Source organism: Cydia fagiglandana, chromosome 24 (genome assembly GCF_963556715.1).
Source record: "Cydia fagiglandana chromosome 24, ilCydFagi1.1, whole genome shotgun sequence".
NCBI classification, from domain to species: Eukaryota; Metazoa; Arthropoda; class Insecta; order Lepidoptera; family Tortricidae; genus Cydia; species Cydia fagiglandana.
The window spans coordinates 2,282,133-2,304,285 of NC_085955.1; the positions used below are offsets into that span (position 1 = coordinate 2,282,133).

The window sequence follows — 22,153 nt, forward strand, 5'->3', positions numbered from 1 at the left end:
GCCACGTCGACTGCGCGAACGGTAGTTACTGGCTCGGTCGCGTGTCCGATGGTAGCTACGACTACGCGAGTGACGACCTCCTCGTCTTTCTGCGTGCCTGGTCCTGCTGCGTGACTGGTGCTCACCAGAAGGTGGCGTCGTCAGTACACGCGACCTTCTCTGCTCAGGCCCCATTTCCTGAAATATACATTTCTAGCACAAATCTCTGTCTTTGAACCAACATAAAAACGACGGTAGCATGAAGCAACAAGCATTATAAGAGATACACTAAAAAAAACGAACATACACGGCACAGAGTTACAGTTTTATTTAGTACTATGTATGTAGTCATATGTAAAATACAAGAAACCCATACCCAGAAGCATGATTTCGTAGTACAAAACAATTCCATAGTGTAAATAATATAATTAATGTATTAATATTAGCAAGAAATATCATATATATCAGATTTAATTGAATAAATAGCCTTTTGTAAAAAAAACGTGAATAAACTATCCCCGTTTAACAACCTCTCTTTTTATTTCGTAATCAAACACAAAACTTCCATTGTTGTATTGTAAAACAAAATAAGAATAATAAAGCAAAAAGTGCCCAGAGAGAGAAACAAAAACGCCTCATTTTTACACTTAATATACTATTAAATACCATAATAAATACACCATGTATAGTATACAATGTATATAGTATACAAAAGAAAAACAATGGAATAGTATAATTATAAAATATCGTATTCATTTGTATTTTATTTTATTTATCTTATTTTGTACTTATAAACAAGTCCGCCATTTTTACTATCATATATTATGCAATAAAGATTACAACATAAATAGATAAATACAAAATAAGCACCAAACTCGAAAACACATACACTGTTTTGTTAGCCTATTGATGCATTTAACACCGCTGAACACAATTTATTAAACCAAACTAAGTATTATCATAGAATCACACCAATACTTACGTTTTATTATTTGTTCAAACCACTGGTTCGACTCAAGGAGTTTATACAACTTACAACTCCTTTACATCCCTTTCTTCTGAATTGTAAAGACGGCGAGCTTCAAGAAGGAAAAGACTCAGGAACTTTAATGACTTTATTTACTGTAATCACTAACAATTACGAAAACTATTTATGTTATCAGATCTTAATATTCCAGTTATAATTTTAGTAACCCACAAGCGTAGCGTCTATCTCTGCCAACGTCTACTCTCTCTCTCTAACTTCCCGCCGGCCGGCGTTAGCGGACGGTGCCTCAAACTATGGCGCCACTGTCAGTATGCGTTGGCAGAGATTAGATTTTTTTAAAACAATTTAGATACTAATTTAAATATTATGAACATTATTACATTAACAAATTAATCATAAATTGATATATAAATAAAACGGAAATTCTAACAATAGTAAGCAGCATTCTGCCGAATACCGAATATTCGGCAAAGTGGCTGAACAGGCTGATTACCGAATAGTTGCCGAATATGCGTAGCAGGGTCTTACTCAATGACCCTTGAACCTTAAGTTATTCAACCCAATTTTATCAGTTAATAGAATCGGTCCGATACCGAACCGAGCCCATTTGAGGTATTTGAATACCTGCGTTTTCTATTGGTTAAGCCGAAATCGCATTACGAAATTGGTGGCGTGAAATTGATTTCGTGACACACTGATTTAAACTTTCACGATTATTAAACATTATCAAACTGCACAACGGGACTTAATCGCGTATTTAAGTTTTAAGATTTACCTCCGACGTTTCGAGGACGGCGTTGTCCCCGTGGTCTCGGAGAAGACTGGCTCAAGTTGACATCAACATCTTCTAGCCGCGCGAGTTTTTTGAACTACCCGCCCGCGTACTTCGCAGCTGTCAAAAATCGTCAGGTCAACAAGTCTGCCGTGGCTGAGCATTTGCTGGAGTCAGGACCAAACCACTGGATTGAGCTGCATAACCCTAAAATCCTTTCCACGGATCGCCATTTCTACAGTAGAAAAGTGGGTGAAGCCATTGAAATCAAAAAACATTGCAATTTTAATCGGGACGAGGGTTTTAAGATCTCGTCCACATGGAATCCAGTCATTAGTAAATGTAAGCGGAAACCAATATCGACAGTCGATAAATCGAATATCGTTAGTGTTGTGTGTCGACAGAGTGGCATCCCTAGTGCGCAAAACGTTCAAACTGATAAACAAGATCATTAGGGCTACCGCCAAAACCGAAAATCGTCAATTGCGGGGATTTTTCTCTGTCGCTCTAATTACGCCTTCATTGGAGTAAAAGAGAAAGATCCCCGCAATTTGCGAATTTCGGTTTTCGCGGTAGCCGCTCAAGTGCGGGTAGTTCGAAAAACTCGCGCGGCTAGAAGATGTTGATGTCAACTTGAGCCAGTCTTCTCCGAGACCACGGGGACAACGCCGTCCTCGAAACGTCGGAGGTAAATCTTAAAACTTAAATACGCGATTAAGTCCCGTTGTGCAGTTTGATAATGATTTCGTGACATTAGTTTTACAAACAGTTTCACGTGTGATTTAATATTTTCGTAATGCATTAATTTCATGAAAGCAAATCAATTTCGCGCCCTGTGCGATTTTTGGTGAAATTATTTATTTATTTATTTAAACTTGCACAAAACATAAAAATAATGTACAAACGGCGAACTTAATGCCTAATGGCATTCTCTACCAGTCAACCATCGGGCCAAACAGAGACATGTAAAAATGGTGCAAGGAGAACAGAGGCATTTATTAGAACATTGGAAAACAACTGAACAACGAACAACTAATAATTCATTAAAATTTAAATTAAGTTAGTGTCATGCAACTAATTTGGTAGTATAAATTCGACATGACGTGTAGCTTCGATGCTGATTGTCACTGCGATACTGTGAATTTCACAACGTAATTACTTTCGCATACTTAAATCGAAACTGATTTCACGAAAGTAACTTTCGATATAAGTATGCGTCAAGAGGAAAGCGAATTTTAGTGATACTGTTAATTTCACGACACTAACTATTTCACGAAATTACTTTCGCATACTTATATCGAAACTGCTTTCGTGAAACTGATTTCACAAAAGTAGTTTCGATATAAGTATGCGACACGAGGAAAGCGAACTGTAGTGCTAGAGACCACCAGACCTATTAGGAACGAAAAAACTAGTAATTTTCATTGAGTTATTATTTGCCTTAATAATACGTAACGTGAGTAACCCGTTTAAAATAAGATAGTTTTAATAATAAAATATGTCCAAGTCTCAAGGGGAGTTTTACAATTGAAATACATATTTTCTTAGGTACTTATTGCACAAAATAAACCTGCGCATTCGTCGCCTAAGTAATACGCGGCAGTTACGTTAGATTTATTAAGCTGTACATTAACTAAGTCACTGCCAAATGTCCCAAAGTAATTATCCTATTAGGTGGCTACTTAACCGTTATTCTGCCAGTAATTAGGCAATTTACCCTATCAGATAGAAAACTCGAAACATCTGCGAAATTAGACCTAATTACGTGAGTTATAAATAACTAGAAAAACGGGTAAATCATGCCATGTGTCGAATTTAAGAGATTTTATACTCGTACCTAATTAGGGGAGCCGGGGGCTTAATGTAACAGGGGTAAGTAGTAACGCTCAATTTTGACGGGGAATTAAAAACATTTAATTTTTTTTTGCTGAATGACATTCTTATAACTTTACGTTATTCCTCGATAACGTAAACACCGCCATTGCCCCGCCAGACATCGAAGCGAGTGGATGTGCATACGAGCTCTACTTCGACTTCGTACTTCGTACTGTAAAAACTTACGGGGTAAGTTGTAACAACTCCCAGTTTTTCATAAAGTGGCTGGTGTAAAAGATGCGTAAACATTTAAAAAATATTTTGTAATCGGAATTACTGCTTAGATTACAAACCCTCATACTCAGAATCATAAAATTATACATATTTTAGACAGTACAGGCCTTTTTCCTAAAACTGTTACAACAAACCCCCCGCTCCCCTACGTCGAGATAATGGGTCTTGACAGACAGACGGACGGACAACAAAGTGATCCTATAAGGGTTCCGTTTTTTTTAGGTACGGAACCCTAAAAACGAGGTATAGTGACGACACATTCAAATCTACATTTGAATAACCCCGCGATACTCAAATCCACCTGTTTATACAATTTCCAATATATCTTGACCTCCAGCTTCGTAGTAACTACGTGTAATAAAAGACCAATATATACTGGTCTTATCGAACATTGTAAATATCGCTTACCATTCTCTCTGTCATCGCTCATCGTCACGCATAAATGAATGAATTCATGATACACCGAACTAGCGAATATTGGTGATGTTGATCAGGGATGTTGCGGATGCAGATTTTTTGACATCCGCGGATGCGGATGCGGATATTTAAAGCCTCACATCCACGGATGCGGATGTCAAGATTTGGTACTTAAAAAACGTCAAATATTACAATTTTAGCATTTATTATTTAAAAAAAAAAACGAGACGTATGTGAGCAAGAATATAGGTGCGTTTTATTTAATAAATAGTAACTTGGCCGATTTTTTGGAATCTAGACGATTTCGTTAGGTATCTATAATCACAAATTTATCTATTTAGCACTTACGCCGCCGGCTCCGCCGCTAATACGTTCCTGTTACCGACATCCGCATCATGCGGATGCTCCGCATCGATTTTATGCGGATGCAGATGCAGATGCGGATGTTGAAAATAATGCGGATGTTCCGCGCATGCGGATGCGGATGCGAACATTCGCAACATCTCTGATGTTGATGTACAAGAGTGTACAATAGTACAGATGTAGTACAGTCGCCATCAGATATATCGGAGCGGCCAAGGTGCTCACAATATCTGAACGCGCACTTTAATGCCTTGACAATAGAGGCGTGTTCAGATATACCTTGTTGGTTGTGTGAACAGAACACCTTGGCCGCTCCGATATATCTGATGGCTACTGTACATATAACCTGTATACATACTTCTTCTTCCTCGCGTTGTCCCGGCATTTTACCACGGCTCATGGGAGCCTGGGGTCCGCTTGACAACTAATCCCAAGAACTGACGTAGGCACTAGTTTTTCGCAAGCGACTGCCATCTGACCTTCCAACCCAGAGGGGAAACCAGGCCTTATTGCGATTAGTCCGGTTTCCTCACGATGTTTTCCTTCACCGAAAAGCAACTGGTAAATATTAAATGATATTTCGTACATAAGTTCTGAAAAACTCATTGGTACGAGCCGGGGTTTTGAACCCGCTAGACCACTAGCGCTTCGAATACCTGTATACATACATTTCACGCCTATTTCCCGGAGGGGTAGGCAGAGACCACGGATTTCCACTTGCTACGATCCTGACATACCTCTTTCGCTTCCTTCACTTTCATAACTTTCATCATACACGCTCGCCGGTTTAGGGTGCTCTTTACCTGGCCTTTCTTCAGGATTTCCCCGATCTGATCAAAGTCCGCCGATGTCTACCACTTCCAACATCCGCTTCTACTTCTCCCTTATACACTCTATTTGTTAGCCTTCTTTCACTCATTCTTCCCATCTAACCATCTCAGCATACTTTTCTCAATTTTAATCACTATACATATAGTTGTAGGCAATATTGTAATATTGCTGAACATTTTGAGTGCCTGTTGTCAAAATGAGAGTTTTCCAAAAAAATTTACATTTCATTCATGTCTTCAAAATATTGACTTCTTGGGCTCATTTTACTCAGAATAATTTGTACATTCACGCCTCATACATGAAAAAATGTGTACCAAGATCTCCTTTCCAGATCGTCACATTTTTTGTATGATTTTTTTTCTATTTGTATGAACGTGACACGTGACGCACTGGAAAAATATTTTTCATACAAAAGTTTGGGATACATTTTTTCATGTATGAGGCGCGATGGCGTGAATGTACAAATGATTCTGAGTAAAATGAGCCCAAGAAGTCAATATTTTGAAGACATTAATGAAATGTATTTTTTTTTGGAAAACGCTCAAATACGAGCTAGATACCGAGGCCACTCAAAATATGTGACATCTACAGTGGATCCGTTTATACTGACCAACCGCTTACTATTACATGACATGACGTACAGATGTTTGTAGTGCATAATTGTTTTCAACAACAATTATGACTACAAACATTGTTATTAAGGTCAATATTCATTAAATAGGTATCAGTCACATGTCAAGCGTTAGAATTGTTCTATCTTGAGAAAAAATCATTGATATTGTAAAAACATTCAGTTAGGAGAAAGGATCTTAACTTGGAGAAGAATTTGTTGCTTGGCAACTCTGTCCATGACATAGGAAGTGCGTTGTAAATACGAACAGCCATATAGTAGCAATTTTTCTTACTCACTTCTAATTTACATTTTGGGACTACTAAAGCTTTATGTGGGACTGTGCGCTTTCCAATGTTACATTTCTGATCAAACAGTTCTAAATTGCGTTTAACGAATTTACATATCTCTAAGATGTATAAGCTCGGAACTGTCAGGATTCCATTACAATTTAATTTTACTTTTTTGTCAATTACAATTTAACCCTTAATCAAATATCGGGAAATTATTTCCCACTTCATTCTAATTTACGAAATATTTTTTATCTTTTTAATGGCAGCACTCAGCGATACCAACCATACAGATTTAAAATCTTAGTAACATTTTGAATTTGAAAAACGGCAACACTTTTCTAATGGTGGCCATTTGTGACCATACGTCAAAGTCAATGTCAGTTGTTGTGATTTTTTTTGCAATAACGACAATTTTTTTAGTGTTTTGAGGTTAAGTGCGAAAAAAAATCTTGTAAGTGCATACACTGAATACTATCATAAACTAGACTTATTTTCCCTGTATTTTGCTTGAAAGGAATTGTGATAACGATATGATTTAGCCAAGATTTTAAGGTTTTAGTAAGTGGGTAATTATTTCCCATTGTTTGTGCCTGAACGTACGATTTACAAAAAAATTGGTAGGTTTTATCAAGTGGGAAATTATTTCCCAGTGTTTGTTCTCCACCTAAATTTTAATTGGTTTCCAAAAATAAAAATATATGCCCGTTTGCCTGTTGCACAAAAAAATCTGTGCCTGTTTTTGTTTTCTTTTTTCTTTTATTTATTTCTTTGTTTTTTAAAGATAACGTTAAAGGCTCATACTTGAATTCCAAGCAAAGCCGGGGGGAGCTACTAACTAGTAAAAAGTTCGTAACCGTATCGGACAATGGGAAACTATTTCCCACTTCATTAAAAATTTTGCTATTCCGTAACGGATAACGGGAAATTATTCCCCACCGCAAAAACCCCCTTTCCCCCCCACTAAAATTCTTTTTATATATTTATTCGTAATCTACGCACCCAATTTACCCAAAAACCATTCTTAGTTTTCAAAAATCTCATAAAAAGTGTTCCGTTTGATTAAGGGTTAACCCTTAATCAAACGGAACACTTTTTATGAGATTTTTGAAAACTAAGAATGGTTTTTGGGTAAATTGGGTGCGTAGATTACGAATAAATATATAAAAAGAATTTTAGTGGGGGGGAAAGGGGGTTTTTGCGGTGGGGAATAATTTCCCGTTATCCGTTACGGAATAGCAAAATTTTTAATGAAGTGGGAAATAGTTTCCCATTGTCCGATACGGTTACGAACTTTTTACTAGTTAGTAGCTCCCCCCGGCTTTGCTTGGAATTCAAGTATGAGCCTTTAACGTTATCTTTAAAAAACAAAGAAATAAATAAAAGAAAAAAGAAAACAAAAACAGGCACAGATTTTTTTGTGCAACAGGCAAACGGGCATATATTTTTATTTTTGGAAACCAATTAAAATTTAGGTGGAGAACAAACACTGGGAAATAATTTCCCACTTGATAAAACCTACCAATTTTTTTGTAAATCGTACGTTCAGGCACAAACAATGGGAAATAATTACCCACTTACTAAAACCTTAAAATCTTGGCTAAATCATATCGTTATCACAATTCCTTTCAAGCAAAATACAGGGAAAATAAGTCTAGTTTATGATAGTATTCAGTGTATGCACTTACAAGATTTTTTTTCGCACTTAACCTCAAAACACTAAAAAAATTGTCGTTATTGCAAAAAAAATCACAACAACTGACATTGACTTTGACGTATGGTCACAAATGGCCACCATTAGAAAAGTGTTGCCGTTTTTCAAATTCAAAATGTTACTAAGATTTTAAATCTGTATGGTTGGTATCGCTGAGTGCTGCCATTAAAAAGATAAAAAATATTTCGTAAATTAGAATGAAGTGGGAAATAATTTCCCGATATTTGATTAAGGGTTAATTTAACTTTTTGATTCGAATTGAAGGAACAAATCATAACAATTTTCGAAACAGTAATCGTATATTTTATGCACAAAGGATGACTCGCTCTAGACCGGGCCGTGCCCGGGCCGAGGCGTACGACAAATCATTTTCTATGACGGCTGATCGGTGATCACGTGGTGTTTCCATAGAAAACGAAGCACCGGAAGGCCCCGGCCCGGTAAAGTGGAGTCATCCTTGAGATTAAAAAAGTAAATACCCTTACCGGGTTTTGAACCCAATATTTCCGGCTTCGTAAGTCAAATATGTAGAAGCCGTATTTTATACATAAGAAGAAAACGCATTATAATCAATTGCAAATTTTATAAAATGAAATTAAATTTTCTAAGCGCCATTTCTCCTTTCCATGGGGCTCCATCGCTTTAAGAGGATATACCTAGTGGTTCCGCTTCTCCATACAAACGTAGTCTCCATTTTTCTTTAAAAACTGATAGCAAAGTTGCATTTTATTCACATGTGAGGCAAAGTAATCAAATGCAAATATGGAGTTGTTTTCTGGTAGAATTGACTTTTAAATTATGATTTTGAATGATAAATATTTAATAACATTCATTTATGTGTTCTTTTGAAAATAAACTTATTCTAAGGGGCCCACTGATTAACAGTCCGCCGGACGGTATCGGCCTGTCAGTTAGAACAAAATTTTGACAGTTCCGAACAACTGACAGGCCGATACCGGACTGGACTGTTAATCAGTGGGCCCCTCAACGTCACGCTATCGAATGAAATTTACACTAGGGGCTCTGACTGTTCTGAGAGAAAAAACCGGGCAAGTGCGAGTCGGACTCGCGCACGAAGGGTTCCGTACCATAATGCAAAAAAAAACAAAACAAAAGCAAAAAAAAACGGTCACCCATCCAAGTACTGACCCCTCCCGACGTTGCTTAACTTTGGTCAAGAATCACGTTTGTTGTATGGGAGCCCCATTTAAATCTTTATATTATTCTGTTTTTAGTATTTGTTGTTATAGCGGCAACAGAAATACATCATCTGTGAAAATTTCAACTGTCTAGCTATCACGGTTCGTGAGATACAGCCTGGTGACAGACGGACGGACGGACGGACGGACAGCGAAGTCTTAGTAATAGGGTCCCGTTTTACCCTTTGGGTACGGAACCCTAAAAATGAGGACTACGTTTGTGTGGAAAAGCTGTCGTCCCCTTTCCTCTCCAGTGCCAAGTAGGTACCTACGCACGACATTAACAAGGTTCGCGCATGATCGTAATATAATGAAGGGGATTTAGCTGTAATAACGCGATAATACCGCGTTTCGTGGCCGTAATAACTCCAGAAATAGCTTCGAGGTACACACGGCTTGATAAAATAACAAATAACACATGATGCACATAAATTAAATAAAAAAAAATCATTTATTATACAATTAAAATTAACTACAATTAAGATAACTAAAGATAAAAAACCGGGCAAGTGCGAGTCGGACTCGCGCACGAAGGGTTCCGTACCATAATGCAAAAAAAAAAGCAAAAAAAACGGTCACCCATCCAAGTACTGACCCCTCCCGACGTTGCTTAACTTTGGTCAAGAATCACGTTTGTTGTATGGGAGCCCCATTTAAATCTTTATTTTATTCTGTTTTTAGTATTTGTTGTTATAGCGGCAACAGAAATACATCATCTGTGAAAATTTCAACTGTCTAGCTATCACGGTTCGTGAGATACAGCCTGGTGACAGACGGACGGACGGACGGACGGACAGCGAAGTCTTAGTAATAGGGTCCCGTTTTACCCTTTGGGTACGGAACCCTAAAAATGAGGACTACGTTTGTGTGGAAAAGCTGTCGTCCCCTTTCCTCTCCAGTGCCAAGTAGGTACCTACGCACGACATAACAAGGTTCGCGCATGATCGTAATATAATGAAGGGGATTTAGCTGTAATAACGCGATAATACCGCGTTTTGTGGCCGTAATAACTCCAGAAATAGCTTCGAGGTACACACGGCTTGATAAAATAACAAATAACACATGATTAACATAAATAAAAAAATAAAAAACATTTATTATACAACTAAAATTAACTACAATTAATATAACTAAAGATAAAAAAATAAAAATTCCTATTAAAATTTTGCGCCCTTGGTAAGGTGCCCGTCATGCAGGCAGCGTTCCCGCGCTGGATTGCTATGGCCAATCTTTGCGCGAGAGAGCTGCCTGCGCGAGGGTCACCTGTGGCCTTCCTTAGGCGTTTGTTGAGCGCCTTGTGGAGCCCCCAAGCCCCGCTACCCTACGGACCTAGTGTCTCGACGCCAAAGGCTACAAAAATAGTGCTTAAATTGTATTGTTATTATTTGTGTTTTCTCGTATTTTTATTTGTTTTGTAGTTCGCAGTGCCTTAGAAATAATACTGAAATGCTGTGTAACTAATTTGATTAATAAAATAAAATAAATAAATAGTAAATGTATAAATAGTTATTTGTACAACAAGAGATCAAAGTTTGATATTTCTTCGAGTGCTTATTTTGAATCCCGTGCAAGCGAAAGATTCTATAATAGATTTACGAGCGTAGCGAGTGAATCTAATTTAGAATCTTGAGCGTAGTAAGGGATTCAAAAGCGCACGAGATGTAAATAACTTTGATCTCGTGTAGTACACAAAATTTTTCACCCTAAGCAGTGAGAACATACCTAGAGGGACAGAGATAATAGAACCCAAGTATATCGAACTTGTATTAGACCCCGCATGTTGAAATGACTCAGTGAGCAAAATGTGATTTTGCTCACTGAGTGAGACAAAATGACTCAGTGAGCAAAATCGCATTTTGCTCACTGTTTTTAAGAAGCAAAGTACCCTTGTTCGAGCTGCTGAGGTGAAATATCTATTTAATAAGCTCCCTACTGACCTAAAAGTAATTACGGACTGGTTCTTATTTAAGCGTAAGTTGAAGTCGTTCTTATTGACTAGATGCTCCTATAGTATTGAGGAAATATACGATAGGTCCTAACATAAGGTATTTATAATTGTAATTTAGTATTAACTTCGTATATTAATACCTCTGTATGAAATATGTCTGCCAAATTTCATAAAAATAATAATAATTAGTATTAGTATTAATGGTTTATTGTTGTTATTTATAAAATGTATTTAATGTGATTTCTGAATAGAATAAATGAAGAATAAAATGAAATGAAGAATATTTTATTAGACAACTTTCCACAGATCGATCTAGTCCCACAGTAAGCTCAATAAAGCTTGTGTTGTGGGTACTAGACGACGATATATATATAGTGCGAAGCCGGGGCGGGTCGCTAGTAAGTAATATATTTGTAGGCCTTAAGAGCCAACAGGAGTGGTCATTTCTCCATACAAACGTACTCGACTGTTTCCTCCGTGAGTTTTGATACTAGAGCTATGATTTTTTCAACACAGATTAATATTGTCAATGTCTGTGTTGGACCGTTTTGATTTTTTTGATATTTTTGTTTTTTAAGGTGCTAGAGCCCTTCAAAAATGGCCAAAATGGCCTCATTGACTATGCCGCAATGAGAGGCGTAGTATTCAAAACTGATGTCAATTAGGCAAAAAAGCAAAACAGTTCACCACAGATAATTTCATAATCATTTAGATTTCCAAATTTGGTTACGATTGGTTAATTTTTGGAGGAGGAAACAGTCGAGTACGAAACCTCGATTTTTGAGATTTTTACGCAGGATTTTTCGCCTTGTCCTAATCGCACTAGTTTTAGGAGCCGCTTCCGTTAGCGAGACGGGTATATTTACCTAAAATATTTAAAACTCAGCTCCCGTTTCGTCTTAAATAGGCAACATGAATCGAAACCGGCATAATAAAAACCGACTATCTAAGAATTTTGGCAGTCTATAAAATTATTCAATTTCTTTCACAAGTTTGCATGTTTGAATTAACACCATAAGACCGACTAATAAATTCCTCCCCCTAGGAATATTTATTATTAAATATAAATAAATATTATAATAGGAAAATTTTACACGGACCAGAAATATTCAGGAATTAAATGTATATACTCGTATTCCTTTTATCGTAACATAATTAAAGAGATTTAGCGGCAATTTCGAGATATTTCCGTATTTTGTGGCTGTAATAACGGAAATAACTGCGAGGTACACACAGTCTCATAACATAGTGAGTAATAAATAATATATTTGATTAATTCATTATTTTATGACCGAAGAGCTGGCGGCTACCTCGCACAACGTATCAGCATTGCGATACAGCGAGGAAATGCCGCCAGCATCCTACATCTGTCTTCTTTGTCGGTCCCTCGTTACTTTTGGAGAAAATGGGCTGGACAGACAGACAGACGCACGAGTGATCCTATAAGGGTTCCGTTTTTTCCTTTTGAGGTACGGAACCCTAAAACATGAAGTTTTCTTTCATTAAAATTCCCTATCTACAGTATTTAGAATACATTCCCTCCATGTGCCAAAGCCGTGGGACGCCCTGTATAATATCTACCGTATTCGACCTTTAAGATATTCACAAGAGACGACACGTACTAGATCCATTCTAGATACGTTATAGTTTAGATATCAACTAGTTCTCTTTTGCAGCGCAATTCGGGCAACCAATGTCACTTTTACGTTAGATAGAGTAAGATATATATTAGATGTGAATTGGATCTCTAAGTCATATCCTGTGGAAATCGTTCAAGAGTACCTCCAGAATCGCGCAAATGTCAAATTTGACATATTAGATCTTAAACATATCGTTATCGTATCTTGGTGATGTCTAAAAGATATCTAATAGATGTCTATTTCAAAATCCGAATCGGGCCCTATGTTTAAATAAATAAATATTATAGGACATTCTTACACAGATTGACTAAGTCCCACAGTAAGCTCAAGAAGGCTTGTATTGTGGGTACTCAGACAACGATATATATATATATATATAATATACAAATACTTAAATACATAGAAAACACCCATGACTCAGGAACAAATATCTGTATCATCATACAAATAAATGCCCTATGTTTGGCTAGCTATCCTTACCGTCCGTATGTCACGCCACGGCACGTTTTTCAGCATATTACGGGGCGCGGCCTCATATTTAGTACGAGTTAATGGAGTTACGCGTATACGTATGTATGAATATGTGTGAACACTCGTGTAAGCCACACGTACAGTCAACAACAGAGCTATGAATACAGGCAAAGTGTCAAAAATATGTATACAGTACTTTATTGCCTGTACATTAAGGTCGTGTATACATCTTTTTGGCACTTTGTATTCTTAGCTCTGTTGTTGACTGTGCGCCATAGGAAAGTGAGTTTTAAGACGGTTAAAGGATGACTCCCGTTAGACCGGGACCCCTATTCGACAAGCAACGTTTGACGTATCGTGTTGATCTCCCGTTGATGTGGGTAAAATCATAAGTTCTCGAATACGTACAATGTCAAAATTTGACATTAACAATCCACAGTTAGGGTGACAAGCAAACCAAACCGAACCAACCTTAGTTTAGGGTTGAGTTTTGGTTGTACCCAATGATATTATCCACCGTTGATGGAATCAACACTCAGTATGCAATAAAATCAACTGTTGATTTGACGTGGATGCGAAATCTGACAGTTGTACATGTCGAATTTGGCCCCGGGCCGTGGCCGGGACAGAGCTTCCGGAGCTTCGTTTTCTATGGAAAGCAAAACGTGATTACAGATCAGTCGTCATAGAAAATGACATGTTGGACGTCCCGGCCCGGGCGCGGCCCGGTCTAGCGTGAGTCATCCTAAAAGTGGTCGCAAAGTATGTAAAGCTTTTTAGGGTTCCGTACCCAAAGGGTAAAACGGGACCCTATTACTAAGACTCTGCTGTCCGTCCGTCCGTCCGTCTGTCACCAGGCTGTATCTCACGAAACGTGATAGCTAGACAGTTGAAATTTTCACAGATGATGTATTTCTGTTGCCGCTATAACAACAAATAGTAAAAACAGAATAAAATAAAGATTTAAATGGGGCTCCCATACAACAAACGTGATTTTTGACCAAAGTTAAGCAACGTCGGGAGTGGTCAGTACTTGGATGGGTGACCGTTTTTTTTTTGCTTTTTTTTTGCATTATGGTACGGAACCCTTCGTGCGCGAGTCCGACTCGCACTTGCCCGGTTTTTATGGAAAGCAAAACGTGATTACAGATCAGTCGTCATAGAAAATGACATATTGGACGCCTCGGCCCGGGCGCGGCCCGGTCTAGCGTGAGTCATCCTTAGAGTGGGCGCAAAGTATGTAAAGCTTTTTTTACAACACATGCATTAGAAAAGTGAGAAATAAGACGGTAAAAGTGTTAAATATGCAGGCTGTATTTAAAAAAAAAACCGGGCAATTGCGAGTCGGACTCGCGCACGAAGGGTTCCGTACCATAATGCAAAAAAAAGGCAAAAAAAAGGGTCACCCATCCAAGTACTGACCCCGCCCGCCGTTGCTTAACTTCGGTCAAAAATCACGTTTGTTGTATGGGAGCCCCACTTAAATCTCTATTTTATTCTGTTTTTAGTATTTGTTGTTATAGCGGCAACACTATCACGGTTCGTGAGTTACAGCCTGGTGACAGACGGACGGACGGACGGACGGACGGACGGACGGACAGCAGAAGGCCTACCGCGAACCACGTTCGACGTGTTGCCTCTCTGTCGCACTTGTAAATTCCTACGTAAGTGTGACGGGGAGGCAACACTTCGAACGTGGTTCGCGGTAAGGCCTTCAGAGGGTCCCGTTTTACCCTTTGGGTTTGGAACCCTAAAATTGGCGGGGATCCGTTTAAAGGCATATTCGGTAACGTGTGTTGATTAGGAAAAATTTATAGAAAAAAATTTTTGGCGCGAAAAAAAATCTATGGGGCAGGTCGCCCAAGTCGGCCAACCCTCCATATTCCATAAAAAATTGGTTTTGGTGTTCATTCCATAAACTATAAGCGATAGGGTGACTACTATAGTAATTGGCCACTCCTAAAAAAACAGAAAGAAACAAGTCAATTGAAGCCTTATTAAAAGTTTACTTATATATAGGTACCTCTCTATTTTGAAATATCTGAACACACATATTGCCAAGGCGCTAGTGTGTGGTTACATATTTTTGAGCAACTCGGTCGCTCCGATATATTTGATGGCAACTATTCACATCAAAAACTATTTCAAAAATGAATTTTCAGTTTTACAGAACGTACATTCATAAAGCCGGAACTCGGTTTGTAACAATGTAACTGTAAAAGTTGCTTTTAAAACAGTGTAATACAAATTTCATCCTTATTTTAATTGCATTACAGTTGCTTTTCGTTGTTTGAAGCTAAAACAATTTTTTCACATGATTATTCAGTGTTTTAAAAAAGTTACGGAAAAAAATAATTCTCGTAATTGTTTAGGGAGGTCGTACTAGGTCCTTTCATTCCGAAGGTCGCGGGTTCAAACCCCGGCTCGTACCAATGAGTTTTTCGGAACTTATGTACGAAATATCATTTGATATTTACCATTCGCTTTTCGGCGAAGGGAAACATCGTGAGGAAACCGGACTAATCCCAATAAGACCTAGTTTCCCTTGGTTGGTAGGTCAGGTGGCAGTTGCTTTCGTAACAACTAGTGCCTACGTCAATTGTTGGGATTAGTTGTCAAGCGGACCCCAGGCTCCCATGAGCCGTGGCAAAATGTCGGGATAACGCGAGGAAGAAGAAGTATAGTTTAGGGAGTTCACACTAAGAATAGAATATCTTAAACGATCTGAATCCCTAGTGTAAATTAGAGATGCACCGGTTACTATCCGGTATCCGGCCTATCCGGCCATTAATTTACTATCCGGCCGGATACCGGATAGTGCCATACTATCCGGGCGGATACCGGATAGTAACATTGCTTGATTTCGGAGTAAACAAATTGGATTTAAGAAACAGACACGGTCATAATCGTATATGTACTTGTTTATTATTTTAAAACAATTTAATCATTCCACTGACTTACACGCGCACTCATTTCGAACCTAAAAATGTGTCCGCGCAAACGTTCACTAGGAAACAGGCCAAACCTGGAGAATGCGCACCTGTAAAACCGAAATGTTGGTATAGTTCCGCTGGCCGAATATTCAGCGGCCGGATACCGGATATTCGGCCGATGGTATAGATGATGATAAATGATGGTATAAAAGCCGAATATCCGGTATCCGGCCAAACAACTATCCGTTGCATCTCTAAAATTTACAGGGGTACTGACCGAAGAACTTGACAAGTTTTCTTTGTTGTGAAGTATTTACATTTTGATGGCTGAAGTTTGAGCATCAGATGACATTTACTACTCTTGCTACAAATGATATATGAAAGTTATGCTGATTTTTGATTTGAGGATAAAATGTGGAATTTATGACGTTATTTGAATTTAGAATCTGTGCGGAAAGTGAAGAGTCATGGAATGTATGGGGCCCACAGACAAAACATCCTCCGGACCATAAATCCTTTATGTCCAGACTGAGCATAGTCGCGCTACCCCCTCTGCCAAGCATACGGTAATTTTACTCCATGTTCGAGTCGAAAGTGTCTTTGTTTGACGTCTGTGTCTTTGAACGGACCAATCACGGCACGGGGTTCGCTCACCTCGTCCCGCGCACCCCCGCATTTTTGGCATCATCGGTTGCATGAAATAATTGCTCTAAACTCGGTCTAGAGGATTCCTAGTCTATGATGGGGCCTAATACATTCCACGACTCTTCTTTTTCCGAACAGGCAGACTCTAAAATTGACATTTATAAATGCCGGGTTTGACGAAATGTCAAACGAGCGAGAGATTTATATAATTAAATTAGTCACAATATTGTGACTAATTTATATAAATATGAATAAATACAGGGTCATTTTTGGACCGTTAGCCATATTGTGCGAGGTGATTAGGTAGGTCATACTGAAAACAACTTTTTCTAAGGGATCAACTCCGAAATCACAAAAATTTTTTTGGCCGTTTCATACATTTGGTCGAGTGGATGTCGACGTTTTCTATGCGAAGACCAAATTTTTTTTGGGATTTCGTGGTTGGTCCCGTAGAAAAAGTTGTTCAGTATGACCTACCTTATCACCTCGCACAATATGGCTAATGGTCCAAAAATGACCCTGTATTTATTCATATTTATATAAATTAGTCACAATATTGTGACTTCACATAGAAAACGTCGACATCCACTGGACCAAATGTATGAAACGGCCAAAAAAATTTTTGTGATTTCGGAGTTGGTCCCATAGAAAAAGTTGTTCAGTATGACCTACCTAATCACCTCGCTTTATATTTCCGTGTTCTTATAACCCGGCAACCTTCAAATCAAGAGTGAACAGGCACCTTCTGGGCGAGCTCGCTCCATCGTAGGCCACGTCTACGCCTCGGCTAGTCTGTGGCCATGAGTAAGCCCATTCATAATAAAAAAAAAACGGTCCAAAAATTACCCTGTATAATATTTTTTTGAATTTAAGCATTTCCAAGCCGTATTTTTACGTTTGTTTAAAGTAAAATTCTATTTCAAAGAGCCTGTGTTTATAAAAATAATAGTAATGGCTAATGGAGCCTTTCAATCTAAAAGCTTGAAATCCTCAGGCAATACCAATGTAAATAAGTTCCGTATTTATTTATTTTGGAAATGGAGACTGAAAATTGGATGGGATATCAAAGAAAAGAGATAATGGATGTAGTTTAAAACAAAAAGAAACCCTGAAATTCTATTTTCAGTACCTATGGTCTGGTATCTTTAGGTAGGTATTTAAAAAAAAGTAAACAAAAAATTTTAAAAGTTGTAGTTGTAATGTTATAAGATTTACTGGCTAACCAACCAAATACAAATACAAAAAAACGGTGAAACCTAATGACATCGACACTTCGCTCTGACACTATTATACTCTGTATCTTTAGGTATTTCAATAAAATTTGATAAAATTTTCAATTTCTACAATATAGAAATCATAAAAGTTAAAACACATATGATATTAACATATAAACACATATTATGTTGTTATGTAAAACATCAAACAAATATGGCTTTCATCAGATAATAGTCCTTATGCATATGGACCTTTTCTAATGGAAAGCCACAAATACACTCCGTTGCTCATGCCACCTCATGCCGAAGCTTATGTGTTTTGTTACAGACAAGTCGTTCGGCAGTCTCTGGTGATGTGTCGCTATGTGGCCGTGGTGTGGCTGGCTAGTTGCTGTGCACGCCGTCGCCGCCGTGTCGCCCGTCATTAAGATAGGTACGTGATATACAAGTCACTTGGTCCATGTGACATTATGTGGCCGTGGTGTCGCTGGCTAGTGGCAGCGCTGTTGCCGCTGTGTCGCCCGTCATTAAGATAGGTACGTGTTATGATGTACACATCGCAAGTCACTCGGCAGTCCCTGGTGTGTCGCTATGTGGCCGTGGTGTGGCTGGCTAGTTGCTGTGCACGCCGTCGCCGCCGTGTCGCCCGTCATTACGATGAGTATGTGTTATGTACACGTCGCAAGTCGCTCGGCAGTCCCTGATGTGTCACTATGTGGCCGTGGTGTGGCTGGCTATTTGCTGTGCACGCCGTCGCCGCCGTGTCGCCCGTCATTAAGATAGGTACGTGTTATGTACACGTCGCAAGTCGCTCGGCAGTCCCTGGTGTGTCGCTATGTGGCCGTGGTGTGGCTGGCTAGTGGCAGCGCCGTTGCCGCCTTATCGCCCGTCATTAGAATAGGTACTTACATACGTGTTATGTTATATAATATGTCTCAAGGCACTCGGTGTTATATAATATATATGTTACAAGTCGCTCGGTCCATGATATGTCGCAATGTGGAGGTGGATGAGGTTTCACTGGCTAGTGGTAGCGCCGTCGCTCGCAAAAATGGCGACTCTTTTTATGAAAAGTACTAATGATTTTATGTCGAAGCACTCTTTATCATTCTAATATTAAGAAACTTGTAATTTTATATGTCATCATGATATTATTCGTATGTAATATAATATATACGAGCAAGTGTAGTAACGTATTTTTTTTCTCAGGTGCAATTTTAACGGACGAGGCGCGAGGGGGCAGCACCGAGCTGGCGTTCAAATACGCGGTATACAGGATAAACAAGGAGAGGAGCGTGCTACCAGATTCTACGTTAGTCTACGCTCCCATACAATATATACCGGCCGGGGACTCATTTAGAAGCTATAAGAAAGGCAAGTTATTAAGTAATTATTCAAATACGCGGTATTTAAATGTGACATTATCTATGAAAAGGGACTTTATTGTCGATGGCGCTTACGCCATTATTAACGATGCTCCGATATAAATACATTGGCGCGCGACGCTGTGCGGCGTAAGCGCCATCGACAATAAGGTCGCTTTTCCTAGATAATGCCCCATATAGACCTTATGAACCTAGAGTTTCAACTCTAAATGGTACAAAATGGTACTCTCTACCGAAGCTCTTATATGTATTACTTTTTAGAATTTCGACGCTTTTGGTCGCTCCGCCCGCTTTTACATTTAGTCCATTGGAGGTGGGACGGTACCAGTGTGTCTACGCAGGTAGCATCCAACACTAACGTCCGTCCCAAGCTCCAAGGAACTAAGGACACCCCATCGGGCTTCTTGCCATCTCTGATAATGCCAGTCGGCTCAAGAAGAGCAGGCACATTGATGGTGGCAAGAGACCGACGACATTTTAGGGCTGATTTAGACGGCGCGCGAACTTGCATGCGATTTTAGACCGATCAAAAACCGCAATGTAATGAAACTCGCATGCGAGTTTGTGCAACGTCTAATTGAGTCCTAAGCGGCGCATGCCTTGAATTTAATTACGAATTTTGGAGCAAGTTTTGGAGCAAAGTAGACACATCTAACGAGCCCAAAAAATGTAATTTAGCCTATTGTTTTGTGTACTGCCACTGAAATGTAATAAAGATCTACACGCATAGGGTGCGAGCGCGATGTATAATAAAAAACCGGGCAAGTGCTAGTCGGACTCGCGCACGAAGGGTTCCGTACCATAAAGCAAAAAAAAAACGGAAATCAAGCAAAACCATCCAAGTACTGACCACGCCCGACGTTGCTTAACTTTGGTCAAAAATCACGTTTGCTGTAACTATGGGAGCCCCACTTAAATCTTTATTTTATTCTGTTTTTAGTATTTGTTGTTATAGCGGCAACAGAAATACATCATCTGTGAAAATTTCAACTGTGTAGCTATCACGGTTCGTGAGATACAGCCTGGTGACAGACAGACGGACGGACGGACGGACGGACGGACAGCGAAGTCTTAGTAATAGGGTCTCGTTTTACCCTTTGGGTACGGAACCCTAAAAAGCAAAGAGAATAGAGTCTATAGAGACGGATTGTCAAAGTAAATTAAGTAGGCACTGTAAATTTACTGCCATCTTTCGACAGAACATAAAACTGTTAGAACGCCATTTGACTTTGATCCTTATTATTTCACTGATATGTGTTAACTTATTAAATATTAATATTAACGCCATCTACTCTACTATAGGCCAAAGGTATGGTGCAATTTCGAGCGATGGCGCCATAAACTTTAGCCTATGCTCGAGTAGATGGCGTTAATACTAATATTTAACAAGTTAACACATATCAGTGAAAGAATAAGGATCAAAGTCAAATGGCGTTCAAACAGTATTAATCTTCTGTCGAAAGATGGCAGCAAACTTCGAGCAACACCGGCTTCCGACACGTCGGAAGGGACGGGCCCAAGCGATATCTCGCCGTACAAATCTTTCTGCCATTTTTCGCGGGGGGAAAGGTGCACACAGTCGCATTTCTCACACACTTACATACAAAATCCAATCTGTAATGACGACACAAATACATAGAGATGAGAAGTCGGATTTGTCGCTCGACCGATCCGCAATTTGTACTGAGCGAGCAAAATCGATAAATCCAACAATTACTTGAGACTAAAATATAATAATTGTATTTAAATGTAATTTAACGTATGATATGTAAAAAAAATATTACTTGTGAAATGTAACACTTTCTTTTTGTAAATTTGATGTCCCCGACTTCTTTTTATAACAAAAAACCGAGCAAACAGGCATTTTTGTGCAGCAGGTTCACGCGCGCGTCTGGACTCGGTCTAGTGAAAAATCCAAGTGCAACTAGTTTTATTACCCGCGGTAGATTAGATTGACGCGCTAATCTTGTACCTCGGCAGAGGGGAAATAGTGCGAATGCCACCTCCCTTCCGTGTTGCTCGAAGGCAGCAAATGAACTGTAGCTTCATAATTTACCATGACAGTAACTCTACTAAAAAGTAAATTACGTAGACGTTAGCGTATATGCCAGTGTTGACGCTGTCAGTGACTCGTGTTATAAAGTACACAAATTTATATATACTTTACGTTTCACAATTTATTTCAGTTTATTCGCTTCCACATTCCCCCCCAAAACCCCTTTTACTAGCAAAAAGCAAGCTCATATTTCACCACCGCAAAAACTAAAAATGTAGCGTAAAAACAGACCGGAAGCGGAGTGGCGGGAAAGCAATATGGCCGCCGGAAACTGTAAATTTGAGGATGCTTGACACGTTGCGTTTAAAATAAGGGCTTTGTTGTATTCCGTCGAGTCAGGGGAAAGTTAAGTGTCGAAAGAGAGCCATTATGTAACTGCGACCACTCAAAACGTGGTGTAATCATTGAATTATTATCACTGTGGCGTCTCCTCTAGCTGTCTCTGCCAACGTCGTGCCATAATAATCTAACAGATGGCGTTAGGGAGCTAGAACGCACAAACTGCTAAAGAAGATACTACGTCTAGAACGCAATTAGTATGAGAGACCTACATCGCGCTTACGGAGTTATAATGTCAGCCCCTATATAT

General features: G+C 39.0%; 1 protein-coding gene across 1 annotated transcript in view; it reads left to right on the forward strand.

The window, feature by feature from the left end:
* The window catches only part of LOC134676303 (glutamate receptor ionotropic, kainate 2), a 75,900-nt gene that overhangs the window by 30,448 nt on the left and 23,299 nt on the right, over positions 1-22,153 (forward strand). The window contains exons 2-3 of the mRNA XM_063534677.1: positions 18,452-18,556; positions 19,333-19,497. Coding sequence (XP_063390747.1) covers positions 18,487-18,556; positions 19,333-19,497 — 235 coding nt within the window. The 5' untranslated portion in view covers positions 18,452-18,486. The remainder of the gene's footprint in view (positions 1-18,451; positions 18,557-19,332; positions 19,498-22,153) is intronic.